The 21,045-nt window shown below is 38.7% G+C and overlaps 2 protein-coding genes across 4 annotated transcripts in view; one reads left to right on the top strand and one right to left on the bottom strand.

Annotated features, from left to right (window-relative positions):
- Positions 1-2,422: 2,422 nt before the first annotated feature.
- Positions 2,423-5,772, top strand: snn (stannin). Of its 3 annotated transcripts, none has more exons than XM_079619412.1 (2): positions 2,423-2,495; positions 4,114-5,772. In XM_079619412.1, the coding sequence occupies exon 2, from the start codon at positions 4,212-4,214 to the stop codon at positions 4,473-4,475; it is 264 nt and encodes an 87-aa protein (XP_079475538.1). In that variant the 5' UTR covers positions 2,423-2,495; positions 4,114-4,211; the 3' UTR covers positions 4,476-5,772. The 3 variants fall into 3 exon arrangements, with proteins under 3 accessions (XP_079475538.1, XP_079475536.1, XP_079475537.1); XM_079619410.1 differs by lacking the exon at positions 2,423-2,495 and adding an exon at positions 2,538-2,676; XM_079619411.1 differs by lacking the exon at positions 2,423-2,495 and adding an exon at positions 2,988-3,105.
- Positions 5,773-7,389: 1,617 nt separating this feature from the next.
- zc3h7a (zinc finger CCCH-type containing 7A) overlaps positions 7,390-21,045 on the bottom strand; it is a 21,504-nt gene continuing 7,848 nt past the window's right edge. Inside the window, exons 16-23 of the mRNA XM_079619334.1 lie at positions 20,315-20,496; positions 20,157-20,227; positions 19,927-20,063; positions 19,065-19,170; positions 18,846-18,954; positions 12,487-12,620; positions 8,573-8,736; positions 7,390-8,487 (exon numbers count right to left, since the gene is read on the bottom strand). Of these exons, the coding sequence (XP_079475460.1) occupies positions 8,298-8,487; positions 8,573-8,736; positions 12,487-12,620; positions 18,846-18,954; positions 19,065-19,170; positions 19,927-20,063; positions 20,157-20,227; positions 20,315-20,496 (1,093 nt within the window). The 3' untranslated portion in view covers positions 7,390-8,297. The remainder of the gene's footprint in view (positions 8,488-8,572; positions 8,737-12,486; positions 12,621-18,845; positions 18,955-19,064; positions 19,171-19,926; positions 20,064-20,156; positions 20,228-20,314; positions 20,497-21,045) is intronic.

Below are 21,045 nucleotides of genomic sequence, written 5' to 3'. Positions count from 1 at the left end.
GATGAGAAGGCCTGTCTCGCGGTCTCCGCTCTAATTTATCCCAAAGCTGTTCTATCGGGTTGAGGTCAGGACTCTGTGCAGGCCAGTCCAGTTCCTCCACACCAAACTCCTCATCCATGTGTTTATGGACCTGCTTTGTGCACTGGTGCGCAGTCATGCTGGAACAGGAACATCCCCAAACTCTTCACAACAAGTTGGGAGCATGAAATTGTCTAAAATGTCTTGGTATGCTGAAGCATTAAGAGTTCCTTTCACTGGAACTAAGGGGCCGAGCCCTGAAAAACAACCCCACACCATAATCCCCCCTCCACCAAACTTTACACTTGGCACAATGCAGTCAGGCAACTATCGTTCTCCTGGCAACCACCAAACCCCGACTCGTTCGTCGGATTGCCAGACAGATAAGTGTGATTCGTCACTCCAGAGAACACGTATCCACTGCTCTAGAGTCCAGTGGCGGCTGCTTTACACCACTGCATCCGACACTTTGCATTGCTCTTGGTGATGTGAAGCTTGCATGCAGCTGCTCGGCCACGGAAACCCATTTCATGAAGCTCTCTACACACTGTTCTTGAGCTAATCTGAAGGCCACATGAAGTTTGGAGGTCTGTAGCAGCTATTGACTCTGCAGTCGCCTCAGCATGCACTGACCCCGCTCTGTGATTTTACGTGGCCTACCAATTTGTGACCGAGTTGCTGTTGTTCCCAATTGCTTCCACTTTGTTATAATATCACTATCAGTTGACTGTGGAATATTTAGTAGGGAAGAAGACTTATTGCACAGGTGGCAACCTATCACGTACCACGCTTGATTTCACTGAGCTCCTTAGAACGACCCATTGTTTTACAAATGTTTGTAGAAGCAGTCTGGAGGCCTAGGTGCTTGATTTTATACAGCTGTGGCCATGGAAGTGATTGGAACACCTGAATTCAATGATTTGGAGGGCTGTCTCAATACTTTTGGCAATATTGTGTATGTCCTTGGCTGAATTTTACTATAGTATATCCCCGGATTTCCACCGGCTGCGGATCGGCTCCGCTGCATGTCGGCTCCGTGCTCCGCCGTCCTTCAATACACACCAGGTCCGGATTTGTTGCGGAACGGCTGCGGCCATGACTGACAGCTGAAGTCACGAGGACCCACGGGGATCTCGCGAATTCACATATGATTGCGCGATATAACAATCTGCCCTGTGCTGAATTGCTGTGGAGCTCTCCGGGATCCGGCAAAAATGGAAGGTCTGCGTATCTGCTCCGGAGGGCTGCGGATCACCGGAGCTGAGATGGAGTCGGAACGCAGTCGTTCCGCAGTGAAAATACACACATTGACTTTAATGAAACCTATTAACTCTGCCGCTGTTCCGGACGGGATCCGCAGCCGTTACACAGTTGGTGGAAATGGGGGTAATATTACATTAGCATTCAAATTAGGATTATAATATAATTTAAAATAGGAATGCTTATCAAAACTTAAATAAAGAACACAAAACATAACTTTTTCTGCATCATCAAAATCCATAAAGTCCTTCCTGTCACAGCAACGTCAGTCCTGTCAAACAGGAGATTATGACATAAAAGTGTACTATTTGAGTAAATATTGATGAATTAATCTCTTTAACTGTGTAGATGAAGGTGGGGGTATATATCCTCTACTATGTTTTTGTAAAAATCTCCTATGTAAAGGTAGTTAATTTACAACTATATGAGTGCCAGGTGGGTATTCTGTAATTTTGTGTACTACAGTTGACTGAAAAGTTACTTATATTTCTTAAAGGAATTTCAAAACCATGTTAGATACAATCAGGGATATGTGATCAATAATCAAATGCTATTTGTATCAAAGAAATTCATTATGAAACCATTCTAACATACAAATTTGTCTGTGACAGGGCCTGACATTTTAGGGGGGAAATGCGTGTAAAAAGTTATTTTATTCAATCATAAAAACATGCGAAGATGGCATGATATATTTCTCATAGTTTAACTTAGTTTCAGATTTAAGAATAAGATATTTTTTCCCTCAAGATTTGGTGGAATGTCCCATGTATGGCTACACCCACACACACACACGCACGCACACACACACACACACACACACTCACGATTAATCGATTTGACAGCACTATTTTATTTTTTACATTATGGTGTCTCTATGTTGTTTTTCTTTTTCTATTTTTCTCTTCCTCATCCAAAGGACTTCAGAGATAGTCCACATGTGAAAACATTTATAGTGAATCTTTAGGTAAAGGTGTAGAAAGATGCAGTGTTTCGTGTTCACAGATACATAAATACATTAGTAAGTCTCTTTCCATTTATCTGTGAATGCAAAACGATCATCACCCATGTCCTGCTACTGCGAGTATGAGCACCATTCCTTTCATTTGATTGGATATTTGCCTTTTTGCAGCCGTGATCTCATTTCCTGCACAGTGACAAGCTGCTGTGTGCATTTCTTTATTTCTTTATTTATTTATTTAACTGCTCGGACTGGAGATGTAAGCGACTGGTTTTAGATGTTGCTGTATATATAACATAACCTCTGGGTCACTGGACGCGGACTGTGTGTTTGTGTAACGTTAGCTGTCAGCGCGCGCGAGCGTGAACTAGTGATTGCACGAAATGGTTCGCAAAACGCACATAAGTGTTATTCTTTGATATAAAATTGGCCTACTTTAGGTAAGCTTGACTTTAAATTACCTTCTGTTCTTCTTTTAATATTGGTGATTGTACTCGATAAAAGCTGTGCATTAACCTACGTCCAGGGCTTGTTTAGATCGCATAACATATCGCTGTTTTGTGGCAAATGTCTAATTTTCTTCCTTTCAAAAGCATTGTTTGGGCAAAAAAATACAACAAAGGCGGCAGCGATACTTGCTGCTGTCATATTTGTTGATACTATAGCTCTGCTGCATGAATGTTGTATGGTGCTTCTCAGTTAGTGACACCGGAAAGGCCTCGTGCCACTCTTATTAATTCAAGCACGAGCGCATTTAACACTGGCGCGTGGGCAAAATGGAAAGTCTTCGCCAAGATGCTGCTCGTATCAAATGCGTTGCATAACCTGTGGCTTTAAGGCACCATGGCGTTTAATGAACTGTGACGCAGGTAAAGTTGAAACATTAAATGTTTGTCCCATTTTTCTCAAGAAGCAGAACATTTTCAGGAGGTTTCTTGGAATATGTGATTTGTAGCCTATAACTTACACACACACACACACACACACACACACACACACACACACACACACACACACACACACACACACACACACACACACACACACACACACACACACACACAAAAAAAAAAAGTAGCTGCGCTTTCCGGAATGTTTCTGTAAAAAGGACAACACATTTAGCTACAGAACAGTCTGTGCATTTTACAATTTAAAACAAAAGATTACATGTTTTGACTGGAAAATGTTATGCTCTTTTTTGCTGAATTACTCAAATCTGTTTTATACCTTTAATCGCAAGTAGCCTACACAGGCTATGAACACTTAATTACGGAAGTTGCAAATGTGTCTTAAGTTGTCATGTATAGCCTACATACAAAACACCATCATGGTAACTCAAATGACTCTAAAATAATGCAATAAACATCCATTTAACAACATAACATGTAACAACCCCATACTGTACATAATGATTTTAAAATAAACTATGAAACATTATTATAATTATTTAACATAATTCTTTAAAAAAACAAACCAAATGTATAGTCACACAGGGAATTCTGGGAATGTCAGTTTTATGGCTTTTCACTGCAAATAATACGATTATTTGTTATTTTACATCCAAAAGAGGGAAGTAGGTATAGCTGCCGACCCGCGATCTCCAAAATGAGAAGATCCGAAGAAATAGAAAGAAGCCATTACTGGAGATTTGGAGATGAAATCTCAAAAATGGTGCATTTAACAGTAGCCTATTTTACTGTGAAATTAAATAACCAGTAATGTTAGATTTAATAGTTTTGCCCCAAATGTAGTAAGGGAACTTTCCATCAACCAGGTTTTTACTGTTGCATTTTTAGTCTTTTACAGCAAAAAAAAAAAAAAAATTAGTTTACAGCGTAGAATGATCCTAAGTTTGTCAGTCCTCTTTTGTCTTTCAGATGTGGGAGTAGCGATCAGCCAAACCTACACGAACCCTGCAGAACTGCCTCTGGTGGACTTGTGAAGGCCACCGGCTGAATTTCCCTCGACTGACAGGATGTCTATCATGGATCATAGCCCCACCACTGGGGTCGTCACCATTATTGTAATACTCATCGCCGTCGCCGCACTGGGGGCTTTAATTCTTGGCTGTTGGTGTTACTTGCGGCTGCAGCGCATCGGTCAGTCTGAAGATGAGGAAAGCATTGTCGGAGAAGGCGAAACCAAGGAGCCCTTCCTGCTGGTCCAGTATTCGGCCAGAGGCCCGCGGGTGGAGCACAAGACCAAGCTCACTCCTAATGGCACCGAGAGCCACACCTAGTTCCCCTCATCTGCCTTCGCAACGCATCCTATGTAGTGGGTCCAGTTTTTAAACTCCGTCAGTCTCGAGGAATTTCAACCCTTACAATATCACTCAACACTGAAATGAAACCACTCCGTGTTTTAAACAAGCTGATAAACGAAGGCAAACCTAGTGCATGCAGTTGTCTAGTTGCTTTGACTGTTGATTTGTTTGCCCATTTTGTGGTGGTAGAGCCCTGTTATAATGTGAAATCAACGACTATAAGCGTTTCGTGCAATGCTGTTTATTTGTAAAGCTGTAGCCGAGTTCTGAAGCTAAATCAAGATTCATTCATTTTCTTTAGTTGTATTTTTACTGTACCATTTCATCCAGAGCTGGCTCTGGTATTAGGAAATTCAACATTTCAATGGACTGATGTCTAAGCTTTAAATGTTATTTTTGTTTTTTTCGGGGGGAAATATTTTCGAATGCCATTAGAAAGAAATACTTTATTGAATTGCAATAAAAAAAAAGGAATGTCGTTTTTCATTACTAATAAGCACTTCAGGATACCATGACTTGCCAAATTATGTAAATTGACTTTTGAAAGCTCTTACATTATATTAGGATCATGATTTCATTAGCTCTTTTTATCTTTCATGTGATTTTATATCAGCTGGTTCCGGTCTAAAACTGCTAGGAAACCACTAAAAGAACGAAAAGCCAATGACTGAGGTTTGTCAGTATATACTTGAATACTGTCGTGGCCCCAGAGGCGTTCGTTTGTGTGTGTGTGGTTGAGCACATAGTGAAAGGATCATTTGAAAGTGTAAATATAATTTTTATAGATGGTTGGATGCGCAGCTGGATACTGAAAAGTCATTGTCTTGAGTTTTTAATCCGTTTCTTCACAGTATTATTCAATTCCAAATATGTTTGTGATACCGTCATGTTTGCTGTTTGTCCATGTAAGATGAAAGCGAGACAAATGATTTATTTTTATACAATATTCATGCAAATGCCAGTCAGGCATTTAGAAAGAAAGATGAAAACTGAAAAAAGCAGCAACTATGATTTAATAGATGTTAGCCTACTTATATCAAATCTTTAGGGTTCTGTCACACATTTGAAGTCGACAGGTTTTTTTCTGAATTATGTGCTGTTCAATATACAGAAAAAACAAGGACAGTACATGCATGTTAATTTAACTTGAGAAAAAGAAGCTACTTTTCATCAGTAAAGCGCTTATATATCGCTTATATCACTCCAGCCTGTGTGTCTGTCCAGTGTTTGACTGTACTGAACAATAAACCACCGCTGTTACTGGGGAAATGTCTGCTCGTGAGTTGTGTGTGTTTGTTCTAAATGTAAATCTTTTCTCTTGTGATACTTTGCATGAGTGATGACCATGGGTGGTTTTCTTTTAACATCAAAAGATAATTTCCATGGTTTTAATTTCATATATTAGTCATAATGGTCCGTGTTGGAAACACTTCCTGTTTTTGGTGCAAGACCAACAAAAAAATGATGACCTGCGTCATGCATCCATTTAGACCCAATGTTAAACTGGATACACTTCACAATCATCAGATTTAGCACAAAGATCATTGATTAAAGATGTGTGATATAATATGCATGTTCAAAGATTAAGATGACCACAGTAATTTACTGAAATCACTTGCTACTAATATAACAATACAAGACAGTTGAAAGTTCACATGCATCAGCTGAAAGCAAACCGCATTTCAACCCAGCACTGGAAAGAAATACCACACATCTCTATGACAGTGAGCATTATACACTCTATTCATTATTGTCTGAAGTTTAGTTGACAAATAGTTTTTACTCTCAGCTCAGTGTTTTATCTGAAAAGACAAACAATTAAAATATCGGATCCTTCTTTTTAAAAGAAGTCTCTTCTGCTCACCACGGCTGCATTTATTTAATCTAAAATACAGTAAAACAGTAACGTCAAATTATTACAACACTGTAAACCCGAATAAGTTATCAAAACTCAAATCATTTGAGGTAATCAGTTACATTTATTTTTTAAGTTAAGAAATGTTACTTTTAAGTATAGCATAACTTTCATATTTTTTTATTTTGTACTCAAATATTTCAAGTTAAAAGCAATGCAAATGTAAACTGCATAATAATCTCAAATTGAGTAAGAATTACTCACAATTTATATACTTCTATGGAGGAAAAACTTGGCTTGGTTTAACCAGCTGATTCAATAAATGTTAATTGCTAATTGGTAACCCAATGCTTTGACAGCACTAGCATAATATAGTGCATGATGAATGAGTACAGTATAAAAAGGTATCATACACTGTTCTCAAACGAAGCTCATGCTCCACTCCTCACCATGATGGTAACCCCCCAAAAAACCCAACATAGCAGTAAATCCCCCACTTAAAATTAATCTAGCAAAAAATAAATACATATATATATATATATATAAGTGTATTATAAACATTAATTAAAATGTATAATTAAAATATTATATAATTTTAGCATTTACTCTCCCTTTTGAATGTAATGGCAAAGCATGCTGGGAAATAGAAATCCCAGCCCAGTTTCAGTTAAATTTAAAACCAGTTCATAAAACTTGGGAACTCAAAAGAAAAAGAATCTTCTAAATACTCGTTAATTTTATTGAACTCATTTGTATAATTTGGCTCTACTCAAACCAATTAATTATTTTGAGCGTTAGGGTTTACAGTGAATTTTAAATAACTGTTCCATTTCAATATACAGTGTTAAACTGTAATGTATTTGTGATGGATTCGTTATTATTTATTCTATCCACACATTCCTGTAATGCAAAGCTGAATTTTCAGCATCATCACTCGTCTTCAGTGTCACATGATCCTTCAGAAATCATCCTGATTTGCTGCTCAAGAAACATTTATAACTAGTTGTAATGTTAATAATATGGAAACCTCAAGAATTATTTTTCAGGATTCTTTAAAAGAACAGCATTTATTCGAAATATAAATGTTTTGCAACATTGTAATGCCACATTTGAACAAATTAATGCGTCCTTGCTGAATCAAAGTATTAATTAATTTTAAAAAGTTCACTAGCATATAGCACTTTCATTAGCACAAAAGCAAGCAGTTAAATTCAAGTAAAATTAAATTATTATTACAGAAATACACAGCAGATCCAACCCCATAACCCGTCAGGTGCAGCAGGCAGGATATCGCCTATCTATGATCTCCCCCTAGTGGCTAAAACATGTCTTGACATTGCCCTAAGTCACGTATAGTGCTTCCCCTCTTCAATTATTAATAATACACTGAGATGTGGTATGACTTCCCTCACCGCTTTGCTTTCAGGAACTACGGACGCCGAAAAGATGAAGACTTTATTGTGTTTATGTCAGTCCATATAATACCAACAGGCATTAACACAGCAAGCAGACAACACAGTATTTGGTGCGGATGTAGAATAACAGATACAGGACCGAACATTCCAAAACAAATAATAAAAAAAGGCGGGAATTTGTCTCAGAAACATTCAAAGGGATTCTCAGAGGGCTCCTCTCACTATATGCCATGCCTATACTGCACTTCTGCTTTGGGTTTCATTAACAAAATCCAGTTCCTGAAAGGTGATCCGCTGTGTGCTATTTAATAAGAGAAAAATAAAAAGGCGATGGTGCGTTTACTTTTAACCGGTGATAAAAGCAACAAAGCCGTGATTACTCAGAACACAAGGCCAGCTCTGTGCTTTCCGTGAAAACCCAGAAGGAGGATGTCCTCCCTCTCCACGGACTCGCCTGATTCAATACTGAACTCAAGACATCATAGTTCCAGAAGACCCGGCATCAACAGATTCAGATTCATTAAAACATTACTTAATATCTTTAAGCAGAAAACTATATTTGCCAAAGTCATTATCATTTGGTGCTATCAAGTGATCTTTTCTGGCTTTGGCGAGTTTCATCAAAAGGAATTCTCTTCGGTCCATCCATTCCTTCAGCTCTTCATCTCCATGTGCCAGTTTACAAAGCTCTTCCTCTGTGCAGGTGCCCTTGAGGAACCTGGGGGGATGGAAGCAATCCGTTAGGGACAACGGTTAACTGTTACCGTGATCTGAGTGGCGTTACACATTAGCATTAGGCTCACCGCTCGCAAACTTTGAAGGTGCCCGTGGGGAAGCGATACTGCCAGCAGTTCTGATCGTCCTCGGAGTTGAACACTCGCTCTTTGTGCTTCTCGGAGGTGATGTGTTGCTGCCACTGCTTATCACTGTTGCAATTCTTCCCACACAACCAACAATGGTTGCCAGCCTGACGAGACAGCATTTAGAGGTTACGAGGATTCATGCATTCATGAAGAAACGTTTGTATGAAGAAATGAGTTCAGTTATTTTTCATGAAAGGAAATGTGCACTAAATTACTATAGAGGTCACCGGTTTCACAAAATAGCTTTTTGTAGTTTACACGGAGAGGCTAATGATAACGTTTTCAAAAGTTTGCATTTTCAGGATTTTCCGTTTTTTGTAGAAAACGGTGTCGTGTAAAAAGCCCCTAAATATCCTCAACAACTGTCTGCAAATTAGCATTCGGATCTGCCAACACCCAACTTCCTATGATCAATTCCCGATGGACAAAAAAAATAATCCTGCCCTACCTTTTTTTCCCCAGTCCAGAAGCCTTTTTAATCAGATATAAATCTCAAAAGACTATCGCTTTCAAGCCACATTAAAGACATCATAAAATTGAGGTTAAACCAAGTTTTTTTTTTTTTTATGAAGCTAAGAGTGCTTAAGTAATCTCCAATGCACGTTCAAGCAACAACGTCCACTCTCTCGTCAACACAACATACGCCATGGTGCTCTCGTGAACACTTTGGAGATTCATATTTTGTAAATAAAGTGGTAAATAAAGTTTCTCACACAAACTAAGCATTGCATCATAAAATTCTGTTTAAACCACGCGCGTCACATTATGGATTACTTTAATGATGTCTTTACTATGTTTTTGGGGCTTGAAAGTAGAGATGCACCGATTACAATTTTCAAGGCAGATTCCGATTTCGATTTTTCATTGAGTTTGACCTGCCGATACCGATTTTAGCCGACTCCGATAAAATTTTTTCGCTTTACAGCACAAACCGCTTTACAGCACAAACAAATATTTATTTTCTATCTTTTCTTTAACCCTTTCACGCGTAAGTTTAAAATATTCTAACTGACCCTCCAGTGTGAGTTTTTTCAAGGCGACCGTTATTTTAGAACATTCCCTTTAATGTTTCTATGGCGACGAAAATATTCAAAATATTCACAAACTTGCTTACAATGTCATTAACTATCTGATATTCCGATTCTCAAATACGTGTAAAGTGTGTTTGGTCATTTAAAAACCTTTATAAATAATCTTGATCTATAACGTGAGATTAGCGCGGCGCGCCGCAATGTCGTGTCAGTCGGATTTACAGCACGTGAATTCATCAGTTCCTCCCGAAATACATGCAAGAAAGTGGTGGTCGGTGAACTGGGAGAGGAATATGGTCAACTTTATAGTTACTTCCACTATGACGTTTGTCTGATATGAATAACACACGTCGGCAAATTATATTTGAATAGATTGTTGTTGCTGTTTCGACATCAGTGTGTATTTTACAAACTCCAAATGTATTGTTTTATTCGTGCTTGTGTATTTAAATGTCTTGAAACCTAAAAGAAACATTATGAAGTTGAAAACACTGCATAGTTGTGATATATGACAGCGCTGAAGGCGTCCAACTCTGGTTCAGCGCCAGCCAACGCGCAAAAAGCACAGTTTGAATCTGCAGTTATGGGACGGTCACTGAACACTCTAAATGTGGCACCGTACTCTCAGGGGCACAGAAATAAAAATCCCTTAAACGAGACCGAACCGCTCTAAAGATTAATCATGCAGCGCCCGAGTGCATTTGACCGGCATAAAATCGGCATGTCAGACTGCCCGGCCGGTCGTGGGCGATCACGTGAAAATCGACCAATTCCGGTCACCAGCCGATCAATCGGTGCATCTCTACTTGAAAGTGGTAGTTACGTAGACTGTTTTGAAGATGAACTAAAGACTTACCCTCATACGTCGTTCCAAATCTGTGAGTAAATAGACCGATCATTTTTGGGTGAACTACTAACCCTTTAAGTCTGCATGCTGTATTTTAAGTCTTAATAGGTAAAGGATTTGCGCATGAATATTAATTGCAGTGTGACATTTGGCCAGTAGGCTGCAAAACAGATGCTGTCGTGAGAGTGTGTGCTAATCAGTTGGTGACTTAACACGATTCATGAATATATATAGAGACACAGCGCTCCCATAAGACTACCAAGCTATATGACAACTAATATTCATTCACAATACCTTACCAAATAAATTTCACATGAGGTGTACATACAGGACGTGTTTAGTGTAGTGTTGTCACGATACTAGAATTTCTAACTTCGATACGATACCTTGAAAAATATCGATATTCGATACCATTTTCGATACCACAGAGAAAAAAACTGCCACAATATTAAGGGGGTATTTTTTTATTTATTTAAAGCTAAATATAAGTCTAGAACATGACAATGAGGTATATTTTACATGAACAAAAATGTCCTGAGTTCTATCTGTTAATATTTTTTAATTGGGCCAGGGCTAACATGACCCGTTGTATTTGTATAACCTACTGTTATCAAAGATTAAAATATAGCCTACTGTAACAAAAAAGCACTTAACAGTATCAAATTGGAGGATAGAGTGTCAGTAATTTATAATAATAAGATTAAACATTACATTTTCAGTTAAAGGCATTTCATTATTGAATTCAGAGATGCCATTGTCTAGCTGTCTAGTTTAATTAATATCTGTGTAATCAAATTGATGATAATCGCTAATGAAGGCAAATTGCAGAATTAAATAATAATTTTCTGAATAAAGTTAAATAGGCACAAGTTAATTTACATTTGACCACAGTTAAAATATTTACTTGTCTAAGATTCCTCAGTCAGATTATGTTAACTTTAAGAATTACGGTGAAAAAACGAGACAACACTCATATCAACAACAATACTAGGCCATCTAGGTTAATGTTTCAGAAAAGTTAAAATGAGAAGAGTTACAGTGTTTCCTTTAGAATTTTTTTAGCAGTGGGGAAAGGTCTGTCCAAACAACAAACACCCCTGATTTAGCAAGCTATGCTTGCTAAATGGTACCCCTGGAGCCTGTTCCTTAAGTCTGTTTTCACCTATAAAATAATTTAAAAAAATGAGTGATGTGAGGGATTATTGATTGTCAAACAATCTTTTGGGTGCCCGCAGCCCGCTCGCAGTGTGTAGCGTGTGTCCGCGCTATTCTCTGACATGCCTGCTCGCGGTGTGTAGCGCGTGTCCACGCTATTCTCCGACTCCGATATGCCCGCTCGCGGTGTGTTTTTACGCGTGTCCGCGCTATTCTCCGACATGCCCGCTCGCGGTGTTCTTTATCAATCAACCAAAGCCGGTCGCGGGGGCGCCGCCCTCGCCATCTTTCCATTCACTTCACTTTTGCTACTTAACCAGAGCGAATGAGACGAGTGCGTCACGTGTGGTGTTTGTCAACGCGCCTTTGGAGAGAAGTGAAAGTGACCGCTCGGCTATTATCGATACTTCGGGAAATTAGTATTGGTACCGTTCAGATATTTCAGTATCGATATTTATCGAAATATCGATATTTTTGACAACACTAGTTTAGTGTTCAAAAACAGGAGGAGCACAATGGACTGGAACAGATTGCAGGGGTCGAGATGCATTTTTAAAAGTTTGAAAAAACAAATTTTGACCTGACACGGCAAACTGTGGTCCAAGAAGGTGAAAACAGAGAGACAGCAGAGCAGGCAAAGCATAATAGAGCCCTGAGTGTATGTGCCGTAATAGAGAGTGCCATCCTTGACAGTCAGCATTTTTTTCAGCGTTAATTTCCTTGCTTTTGTGTACAGGACACTCTAAGATAGACCAAGGTTGTGTCAGGCAGAGGTGTGATAATAATGTTTGCAAATATGTATGCTTCTGAAGTTTCCATACCACGTCCTCAGCGTAGTCCGTGGGCATGTGAATCTGTTTGCCGTTCTCTCGGGTTGCAATGTTGGCGCTCTCCTCGCTCCAGCCCGGCTTCTGAGACTGCAGCCACATTTCATACAGCTGCTCCATGTCTGCAACTGCATACACACGATCATTATAAGAGATGCAAGTCTGTCAACACTGGCTGATAGTATGAGTCAATCTATCATAGCAAGACCACAATTCAAAAGTTTGGGTCCAGTAGAATGTCTTGGGATTTTCTGAAATACTTATATTCTGAAAGGATGCTTTAAAAAGGACAAAAAGTGACACTAAAGACATTTATGTTACAAATACAATATTAAGCTGCACAATTGTTTTCAGCATTGATGATAATAAATGTTTTTTTGGGCGTCAGTTCATTCCTATTAGAATGATTTCTGAAAGATCATGTGATACTAAAGACTGGAGAAATTATGCTAAAAAATTAAATTACATTTTTAAATATATTACAATAGAAAATGGTTATTTTAAAATGTAATAATATTTCACAATCTTACCGTTTTACATATGCAGCCTGTATGAAAGCGCATGTATAAGCTTACAGCTATTTGGCTAATGATTAACACTGGCCTGACTGACGTCTGCAGAACAGGGAAGTTGTTTGAGAGAAAGTTTTTAAAAGGTGTGGTACACTACGTAACTTTTTAACTTCTTTTCCAAAAGGTTTTTTTGTATTTCCCTTATTAACTGTGGTAAGCCTATTATAGGCGTTTAAATTTTAGACCTTTTAGAATGGTTTTCACGGGAAATTGCGTACATGCGTCACTCGCCCGTGTGTGTGTCTGTGTGTGTCATGACCGTAAATAGAGAAAAGTAGCTACTTTGAGGCGTGTATGATGTGGGAGTGGCAGAGGTTAGAATCACCCGTTTTAAAAAAAACACCAAACAGTGGAGGGTGAGAATATGACGGAGCTCGTAATAAAACAAGAATCAACATCACCTTGGCTTTTCTGAGATGGCATGAACTGAGGGATTTGAAATGTAAAAGTGGCGTTTTTATTGGCGTTGGGAGATGGCGTTTTTATTACTCAACAGGCGAGTAAGGCATTTTATTGAACAGATACATTTCCATATGTAGTTCATCATAAAGCATCTATTGTGAAGGAGTCATTTCATTATGGTTTGTTGTAGCGCTGTGCTAGAATTTATTTTCCAGGAAGTACTGTAGCTTTATCCATTGATAATTATGGTAAAGTCTTCAGCTAGTCAGCTTGAGATCCTTTCCATGTAAACGTATTATTATATTTCTTAAGCCTAGTAAGTGAATGTTTTATAAGCAGTAGGAAAACCATCTTCACAGTCACGCAGAGCCAAAGCTCAACCAAAACAATGTTCTTCCGCAAAATGCATGGTTTTATTTCTTAACCGATAAAGGGCCAAAAGTTACATAGTGTACCTTTAAACCAAGGGGCTCTGAACTCTGGCCCTCAAGGTCCACTCTCCTGCAGCGTTTTGCTCCCTGATCAAACCTGCCTGTAACTTTCTAGTAATCCTGAAGAGTTTGATCAGCTTGTTCAGGTGGGTTTGAAAAATAAAACGTTGCAGGAAAGTGTATCTCAAGGGCCAGAGCTGAGAACCCAACTTTAAATAAACAATTGGTACATAAAACCACTCACTTTTGTTGCTACATTATGACTTCGATACGATACCCATCTTAAATATCTCAATACAAATACTGAATCAATACCACGGCAAAAAACTAAAACACAGCAAAAGTAACTGAATATAACAGAACTTAAAATTAAAAACTCACTTGACCAGCATGTTCCTGCCCTGCTTTTTGACCATTCCCTCTCCTTTATTTAAAAACAATTACATGCCACAGTGTGAACATCTCCTTACAGAGATGTTTGCAATGATCACATTATCAATCAAGTCAATCAATCATATTCGCTAATCTTTCACAGTTCTGAACAGGTTGGGATAGGGGTGGGTGATGACAAAAATATTTTTTCATGATAAGTAATTTATTTATCATCACAAGTAATTTATTATATATTTTTTAAATATAATTTTACTAATCACAATATAGTATAATTTTATTTTATCCTTATTAAAACTAAGCAAAGATGCAAATGACTAACAATAAGAACAAATACAATATAAGAAAGATACAAATAAAATAAAGTGCTTTAAATTTTTCAGACAGGCTACTAAGTCTGGCTATCATGACCAGACGAAGCTCAATCTTTTCAGATTGAACATTAGTCTGGGGAGTCTGCTCTGTATTTTCTCCTGCACAAGAGGCATGCGTGATCAATGGGCATAGTTCAAATGACTGAGTCTGTACGCAATTGGATAGTCCAACCAATCCGACCAAAGATCCAGGTGACGTTCTTTGCAGCGAAAACTCCAGCGTCGCCTTTCCACTCACGTCACTTTTTTAAAATCCCCAACAGCGCGAAACATGAGTCCCGCAAACACGGCGCCGAGGAGCTTGTATGTAATCGGCGGACAAATGGCTCCTTAGTTTCGAAATGGTTTGGGTACAAGGTGATCGCGTTGAAAATAAAGGCGTTTGTCTAGCATTAGAAGCTCATTTGAAACATTGCCGCGGCTCATCTAAGAAAATGACAGCTCCGAACCGAAGAGACGCGCGCTTTAGTTTGAGGTAGTGCTAACAATAATAATTCATGATGATGAGGTGATCATCATCACCTTATCTGTTACCACTGAAATGTAGATGTGTGATACAGTGCTTAAATATGAAAATACATTACAAGTTGCAACTCACATCTGTGTCATTCTGTTTGGTGAAATGGTCCCACACACACTACTCTTCTCTGCACGCTTCCTCCTGTCGTCTGCTCTGGCTCTATCCTCGAGTGTGTTAGCCTGTAGCCTTTAATTTTAGCAAACCTTGTGAGCGCGCGAACCCAAACGCTGTGACCTCGCGCCGAATGTTTTTATTGGTTTATTAAGTACAAACGGGCGAGTTATGAAAAATTGAGTGAGAGGGATTTGTTCACTTCACACAAAAATATCTTGGAATGTGACGGCTAACTGTAGTAGCGTTTAATCCACTGTCTATAATAGACTAATTTAGAGATCACTTTTCTTTTTTTTTTCTTTTTTTTACCGACTACCAACAACTTTGATCGGTTAACGTTGACACGGTCAACCATCGGTCAAACGGTCATCGGTTAACATCCCTAGTAAAGGCTGCACATCACTGAAAACACAAAGCGTTTTATCAACAAGTGAAAATTGGTTATTTTTGAGAGCAGTTCTGAATGCTTCTCTGCAATTTTTCATGAGAAAGACCTCATTCAATCCTATCACGGTGTCGTAGTATGCATGAAAACGCATTACAGTCCGGACATGTGCCAAAAGTGTATGTTTCATCAGCACAGTAGCACAAAAGTGTTGTTTAATTTCCCCCACGATGCGGTCAGAGCTGGAGTTTGACTACCAACACATGGAAAATAAGACTAACAATATTTAGTATGTAACATATGGAGCGTGCATGAGAGCGGTTTCTGCAAGGAAAGCCGCGATGAGTTTAACAACACGGATCATCCACTGCTCTAAACATGAACCAGCACAGTGTATGCACACATTTCACCACGTCGTCTTAAAATGAAATATATGTGCAAATAAGGACACTGATACAGCCGTACGTCTGATCATGAACGCGATGACAATTAATTATTCTGATACACAGAAGACAATGATGCAGACAGAAAAAAATATGTATTTTGCCTTTATCGTTCTGTGACTACATTTATATGTGCATCAATAATGCAATTATTTCTAATAATCAGTGAAAAGGTGCATTCACACTACCAGAGACAGGATCCGATTCATTTCAATTGAGAGTGTGCGATTTCCGGAGACACAAGCAACAATGACGGTTGGCAACCAGATGGGGTGTGTCCAGCAAAAAAAAAAAAAAAAAAAAAAAGACACGCAGCAATCGTATATATCTCAACATAGCCTACAATCTGCACGTGTTGAAATGAAGCGGACAATTGACTCCTTTAAGAAGGGAAGTTCAAGTGTAACAGAACCATCACTTGATGTCGATTCTATATGTCAAACGGAGCCTGTGAGTGAGAATGATGAGGCGTAGAAGGATTCGTCAGGAAAAGCACACGCGGGAAAAACGATACGGACATATGAATTGACACCAGTGGCTCGAAGAATACCAGTGGTTAAGGTACCAAGGCAGAGCAATGCACTGTGTGTAACGTTACTTTAAATTCTGTGGGCCTTCAATTGCAGGACTGTCCAAATTTGTAACTGCGTCAAAACAATTCAAACACGAATCATTGAGGCTCAATCGGACTAAAAAACCTTCATAAACACCTTACTCGATCCGAATGAAATTTCGATCAGATTGAAAGGGGTGGTTTATTCCTTTTGTAATGCGATCGAGAGAACATGTAAACACTTGATCGGACTGAAAACCGAAACTGAAAGGACTGCGCATGTCCAATGACGTTAAATAGCGCAATGATGTATGACGCACGGAACGAGCTGTTCTTCCTGTTGAATAAATAAAGTGTCATATATAAGTGTACCGTTACCCTTCATTCTAAAATTCTCCTTTCACTCAGCGTCTGTGAAATGAAGCAGGACAACGTCCCACGGTTGGACTCCCACCAGTCCTTGCTTTGGATTCTCATCCACAGACGACTGGTTTTGGCCGCGGGGACGGGCATTTTTACTGCGTGATAAATATAAGCAGCACGGCAAAACGGTTCAACGCTTATTGTCTCCAAATCATGACCAGAGACGGATTAATATTACGTCTGCTGTTTAAAACAAATAAAGAGCCAATAGAGGAGAATAGTTATGCGCGAACAGCGGGAAACTGTATATTTGTGCAGTGTTCACATGTCAAAAAATTAATTCCGATTTGAAACTTGTGACATATAAACGCGCACATCCACCCGATTACTTTATTTTATCGTTCATGTAAACACCGTGTTCGGATTCATCAATCTTATTGATTTAATTCCGATTGAACCAAAAGGTGTCCATGTAAACTTAGCTATGACAGTATGAAGCATGCGAACTGTAAAAGTCAATAGCTGCTGAAAATCTATTATATTATTTTATGGATTATATTTATTTTACCTTAAGAGTTCAGGAGTCTGCCCATCTGTGCCAATCATAGCATGTTGAAATCCAAAAGAAATTCATTTTGCACTTTATTGTGTACTGTATTTTCTATTGCAGTATATCTATCCCAACCAATGTTAAAGAAAACAAGAAGGCATGTGGTTTAAAAGATGGCAAGTAAAATAAAAAGCACATCTGTATGCAACAGTTTCATTATTGTTAATTATTATCCAGAGCGGCTTACTATAAATCATTTGTGCGACCAAATCATGTTTTGCGCCAGTAACTGAAAAAGTTAGTAGCGCAAGTGCCACCAGTGGAAAAAGTGTAGTTTAGAGTTCTCAACGGGTCGGGTCGGCCCGACAAACCCGACGGGACCCGCGGGGTCGGGCCGGGTTCGGGTCGAAAATATAAGCAAATGACTCGGGTCGGGTCGGACCTCGGGCTTAATCTATTCCGCTCAGTGAAAAAAAATATATAATCATTTATTAATCATCGCTGCTGTACACCGTAAAGAAAGTCTGGCTGCTGCGTGTAACGTGGCGTGCATCATGGAGAGGGGTGGGGGTAGACCTGACGCGCTGCGTGCACGCCTTTAGCCTGAGAAGATGGAGTTGGTGAAAAGTGAACTTGCCGCAGGTGAATTCACCGTCGCTACTACAGGAGTGTGAAATCAGAGGTCTGGAAAGTGTTTGGACTGGTGCTGGATTCTGATGGAAATTTTATGTTGTACAGCCCGCCCGCTGGCTGGGTACATGTTTGAGTTATTTTTATTTATTATTGTTTGAAGATTTTTATTTAGACTAAGGCATATTTATATAGCCTATTTATATATTTAAAGTTTATTGTTTCAGTTGTTTGTATTGTTAAAAGGCGTGAACATTAAAGGTTGATTTGAATTCCCGTCTGCTGGTCATAACGTGTATGAGAAAAAAAAATAAAAAATACACGGCCGTCGGGACGCGGGCCGGGTTCGGGCAGATAATTCATGTTGATGTGTCGGGTTTGTTCGGGTCCGGGCTTTAAAAGCCACGGGCCGGGTCGGGTCGGGTTGTAATTTTCAGGCCCGTTGAGAACTCTAGTGTAGTTCCCTGTACTGGTATATTGTTCAACACTACCAACCACTGTATTAGTTGTCATCATCTGGAAATAATGACCAATGAAGCTAAACTAAAACAAAAATAAATTCTATACAAGTGTGTCCCTAAATGCAAGTCATGCAACTTTAGCACTCAAACGCATAATGAACTTACTATTGTTTTCTTTCATGAAGGTCCATAGATCTCTTTCTTCTGTGCTGTGAGCAAATGTGCAGTTTCCAATGTACTGACACTTTTTGCCTGCTGCCACATGCAAGCAAATCTAAAAACATGCATGAATAATTATTCAAGAGACAGTGAAAATGTATGAACAATCCATTTCTGTTCATATTGAAGAAAAATAACTTGATGAAAAAACGATACAACACTTACTTCAAACTGAGCAGGAACAGGTTTTTTTGTTGGGAGAGATCGAACTGTAGTCCACTTTTTCCGTTCAATAGAACTAACCAGAACCACCCGTCTCTCTTTAGACCAACTAGTTAACAGAAAGTGAGAAGTCATGAGTAATCAGACACTGGCAAAATATTAAAGAATATTAAATATTTTTAAAAAATCCCATAATTTTTCTCATTTTAAATTGCTGCAGCACTGGTTTTGTCACCAATAGTCTCTACGATCAACTTGGCTCACTAAACAGCCGATTAGTCATGTGGGTTTAATGTTCACTACGTCAAAATGTATTCGCAAATGCGTATCCATCTCCCATTATTCGCACAAGTCAAAAACCACCTCAAGCGAGCATAAACTTGTTTTTGAAAATTAGCTGTTTCTTCCATCACTCATTTCTGATGCGATACTTCAAACGGTGCATAAAAACAGGGTGATGGAAACATAGCAAGTGATATAGAGAATGGCTACCTTTTGCAGACATTTTCCATGCTTTAACAGCAACATTGGACAAGAAATGTAAAGAAAAAAACGTATTATGACCCCTTTAAATTTAAGACGGCAGTTTTGTGAATTAAAGTTAAGGCCACCAAAAAAAATTATACTTTACTTGCATGACTATTTTTTCATTGAAACAGGAAATGTGTTAAATGTACAAGCTATTTTTTCACATGAAATGAAAGTGCATGGTGATTTACATTCACTTTCATTACATGGAAAAGAGCAGTTCATTAAACATTTATTTTTCCAGTTCCACAAAAGAAAGTTGTCAGGGTTCGATACAAAATTCCAGTGAATGATGACAGATTTTCCATTTTTTAATGAATGTAGGAGCAGGACTCACGGATGCCTGGCCTTGGCACTGCAGTACTTCTTGTTTTTGTCCGGCTCGCTGACTTGGCCGTTCCTCCAACACTGAGCACATACAAACTGCATCTTCAGGTTAACTGGCCCAAATCTGCGCAGGGCTGGTGGGAGCTCCTACAGAATTTTTTCACAAGAACAATATAAGAAATCTCTCACAGAAACATGGGTAATTTACATTCTATTCAACTACGCATGTATAAATTCTACCTGGGCTTGAACAGCAGCATCCATATTCCAATATTTCTGTGACTCCTGAACAATACCTTCGGGTGAGATACCTGAAACAGATCAAAACAAAACAACAGTTAGCGTTTCCTCATCAACCTCGATGTCTGAGAATGTATGAGACTTAAGTAGCTGCTCACCTCGTTCACTCTGCATCATCCATACTTTGAGCTCGATAAGGCTGTGGGCGTAAAAGCAGGAATCCTCACGCTGGCAGCCGTATCGTACCTCATGCCTACACAGATCCATCTGGCAAAGAGGGATGTATGGACGAACTTTGGAGTATCTGATGGTTTTGTCCCTTAAATAGTGTACAAGGCACCTTAAATAAAAAAAATTAAATAAAAGTTAGTTTCAAAATTCTATACAAATAAAAGATCTCACCTAGGGCCAGGCAATATAGACAACAACAAAAATGTCATCACTTCCTGGCTCTCTGGATATACTAATATATTATACTACAAATTATAGTTTTAACAGTTGCCATTTTCATCATTATATATATATATATATATATATAAATTAAAACCATAATAGACATAAATAAAACATCTTAAAGCATGCGAAACACTAGGTTTCCGGAGTCATGATGAATCCGTGATTCATGCTGATTCACTGAGAACGTTTGCCAAAATGAATTAAACTTTTGAACTCTATTGATGTTTAAATCAGACAATTAAATCTTTGTCATGACACTCATGAAGAAGTGTGGGTGTGAAGCTGACCTACGGACAAAGTTACAAAATGTTGTTTCATTTTCACCAAAAAAATAATATTAAATACATATACACTGAATATATCGCCCAGCCCTGATCAGATGCATTCATTATTTCCAGACCAACTGCATTCACTGCAAAGCATGAATCTGCAC

Source organism: Phoxinus phoxinus (assembly GCF_949152265.1).
Source record: "Phoxinus phoxinus genome assembly, chromosome: 1".
Lineage (NCBI taxonomy): Eukaryota > Metazoa > Chordata > Actinopteri > Cypriniformes > Leuciscidae > Phoxinus > Phoxinus phoxinus.
The sequence above is the reverse complement of the archived record's forward strand: the minus strand, read 5'-3'. Positions and strand labels throughout refer to the sequence as shown.

Coding starts and splice junctions, on each gene's coding strand:
- snn (XM_079619412.1), top strand. CDS start 4,212: ATGTCTATCATGGATCATAGCCCCACCACTGGGGTCGTCACCATTATT.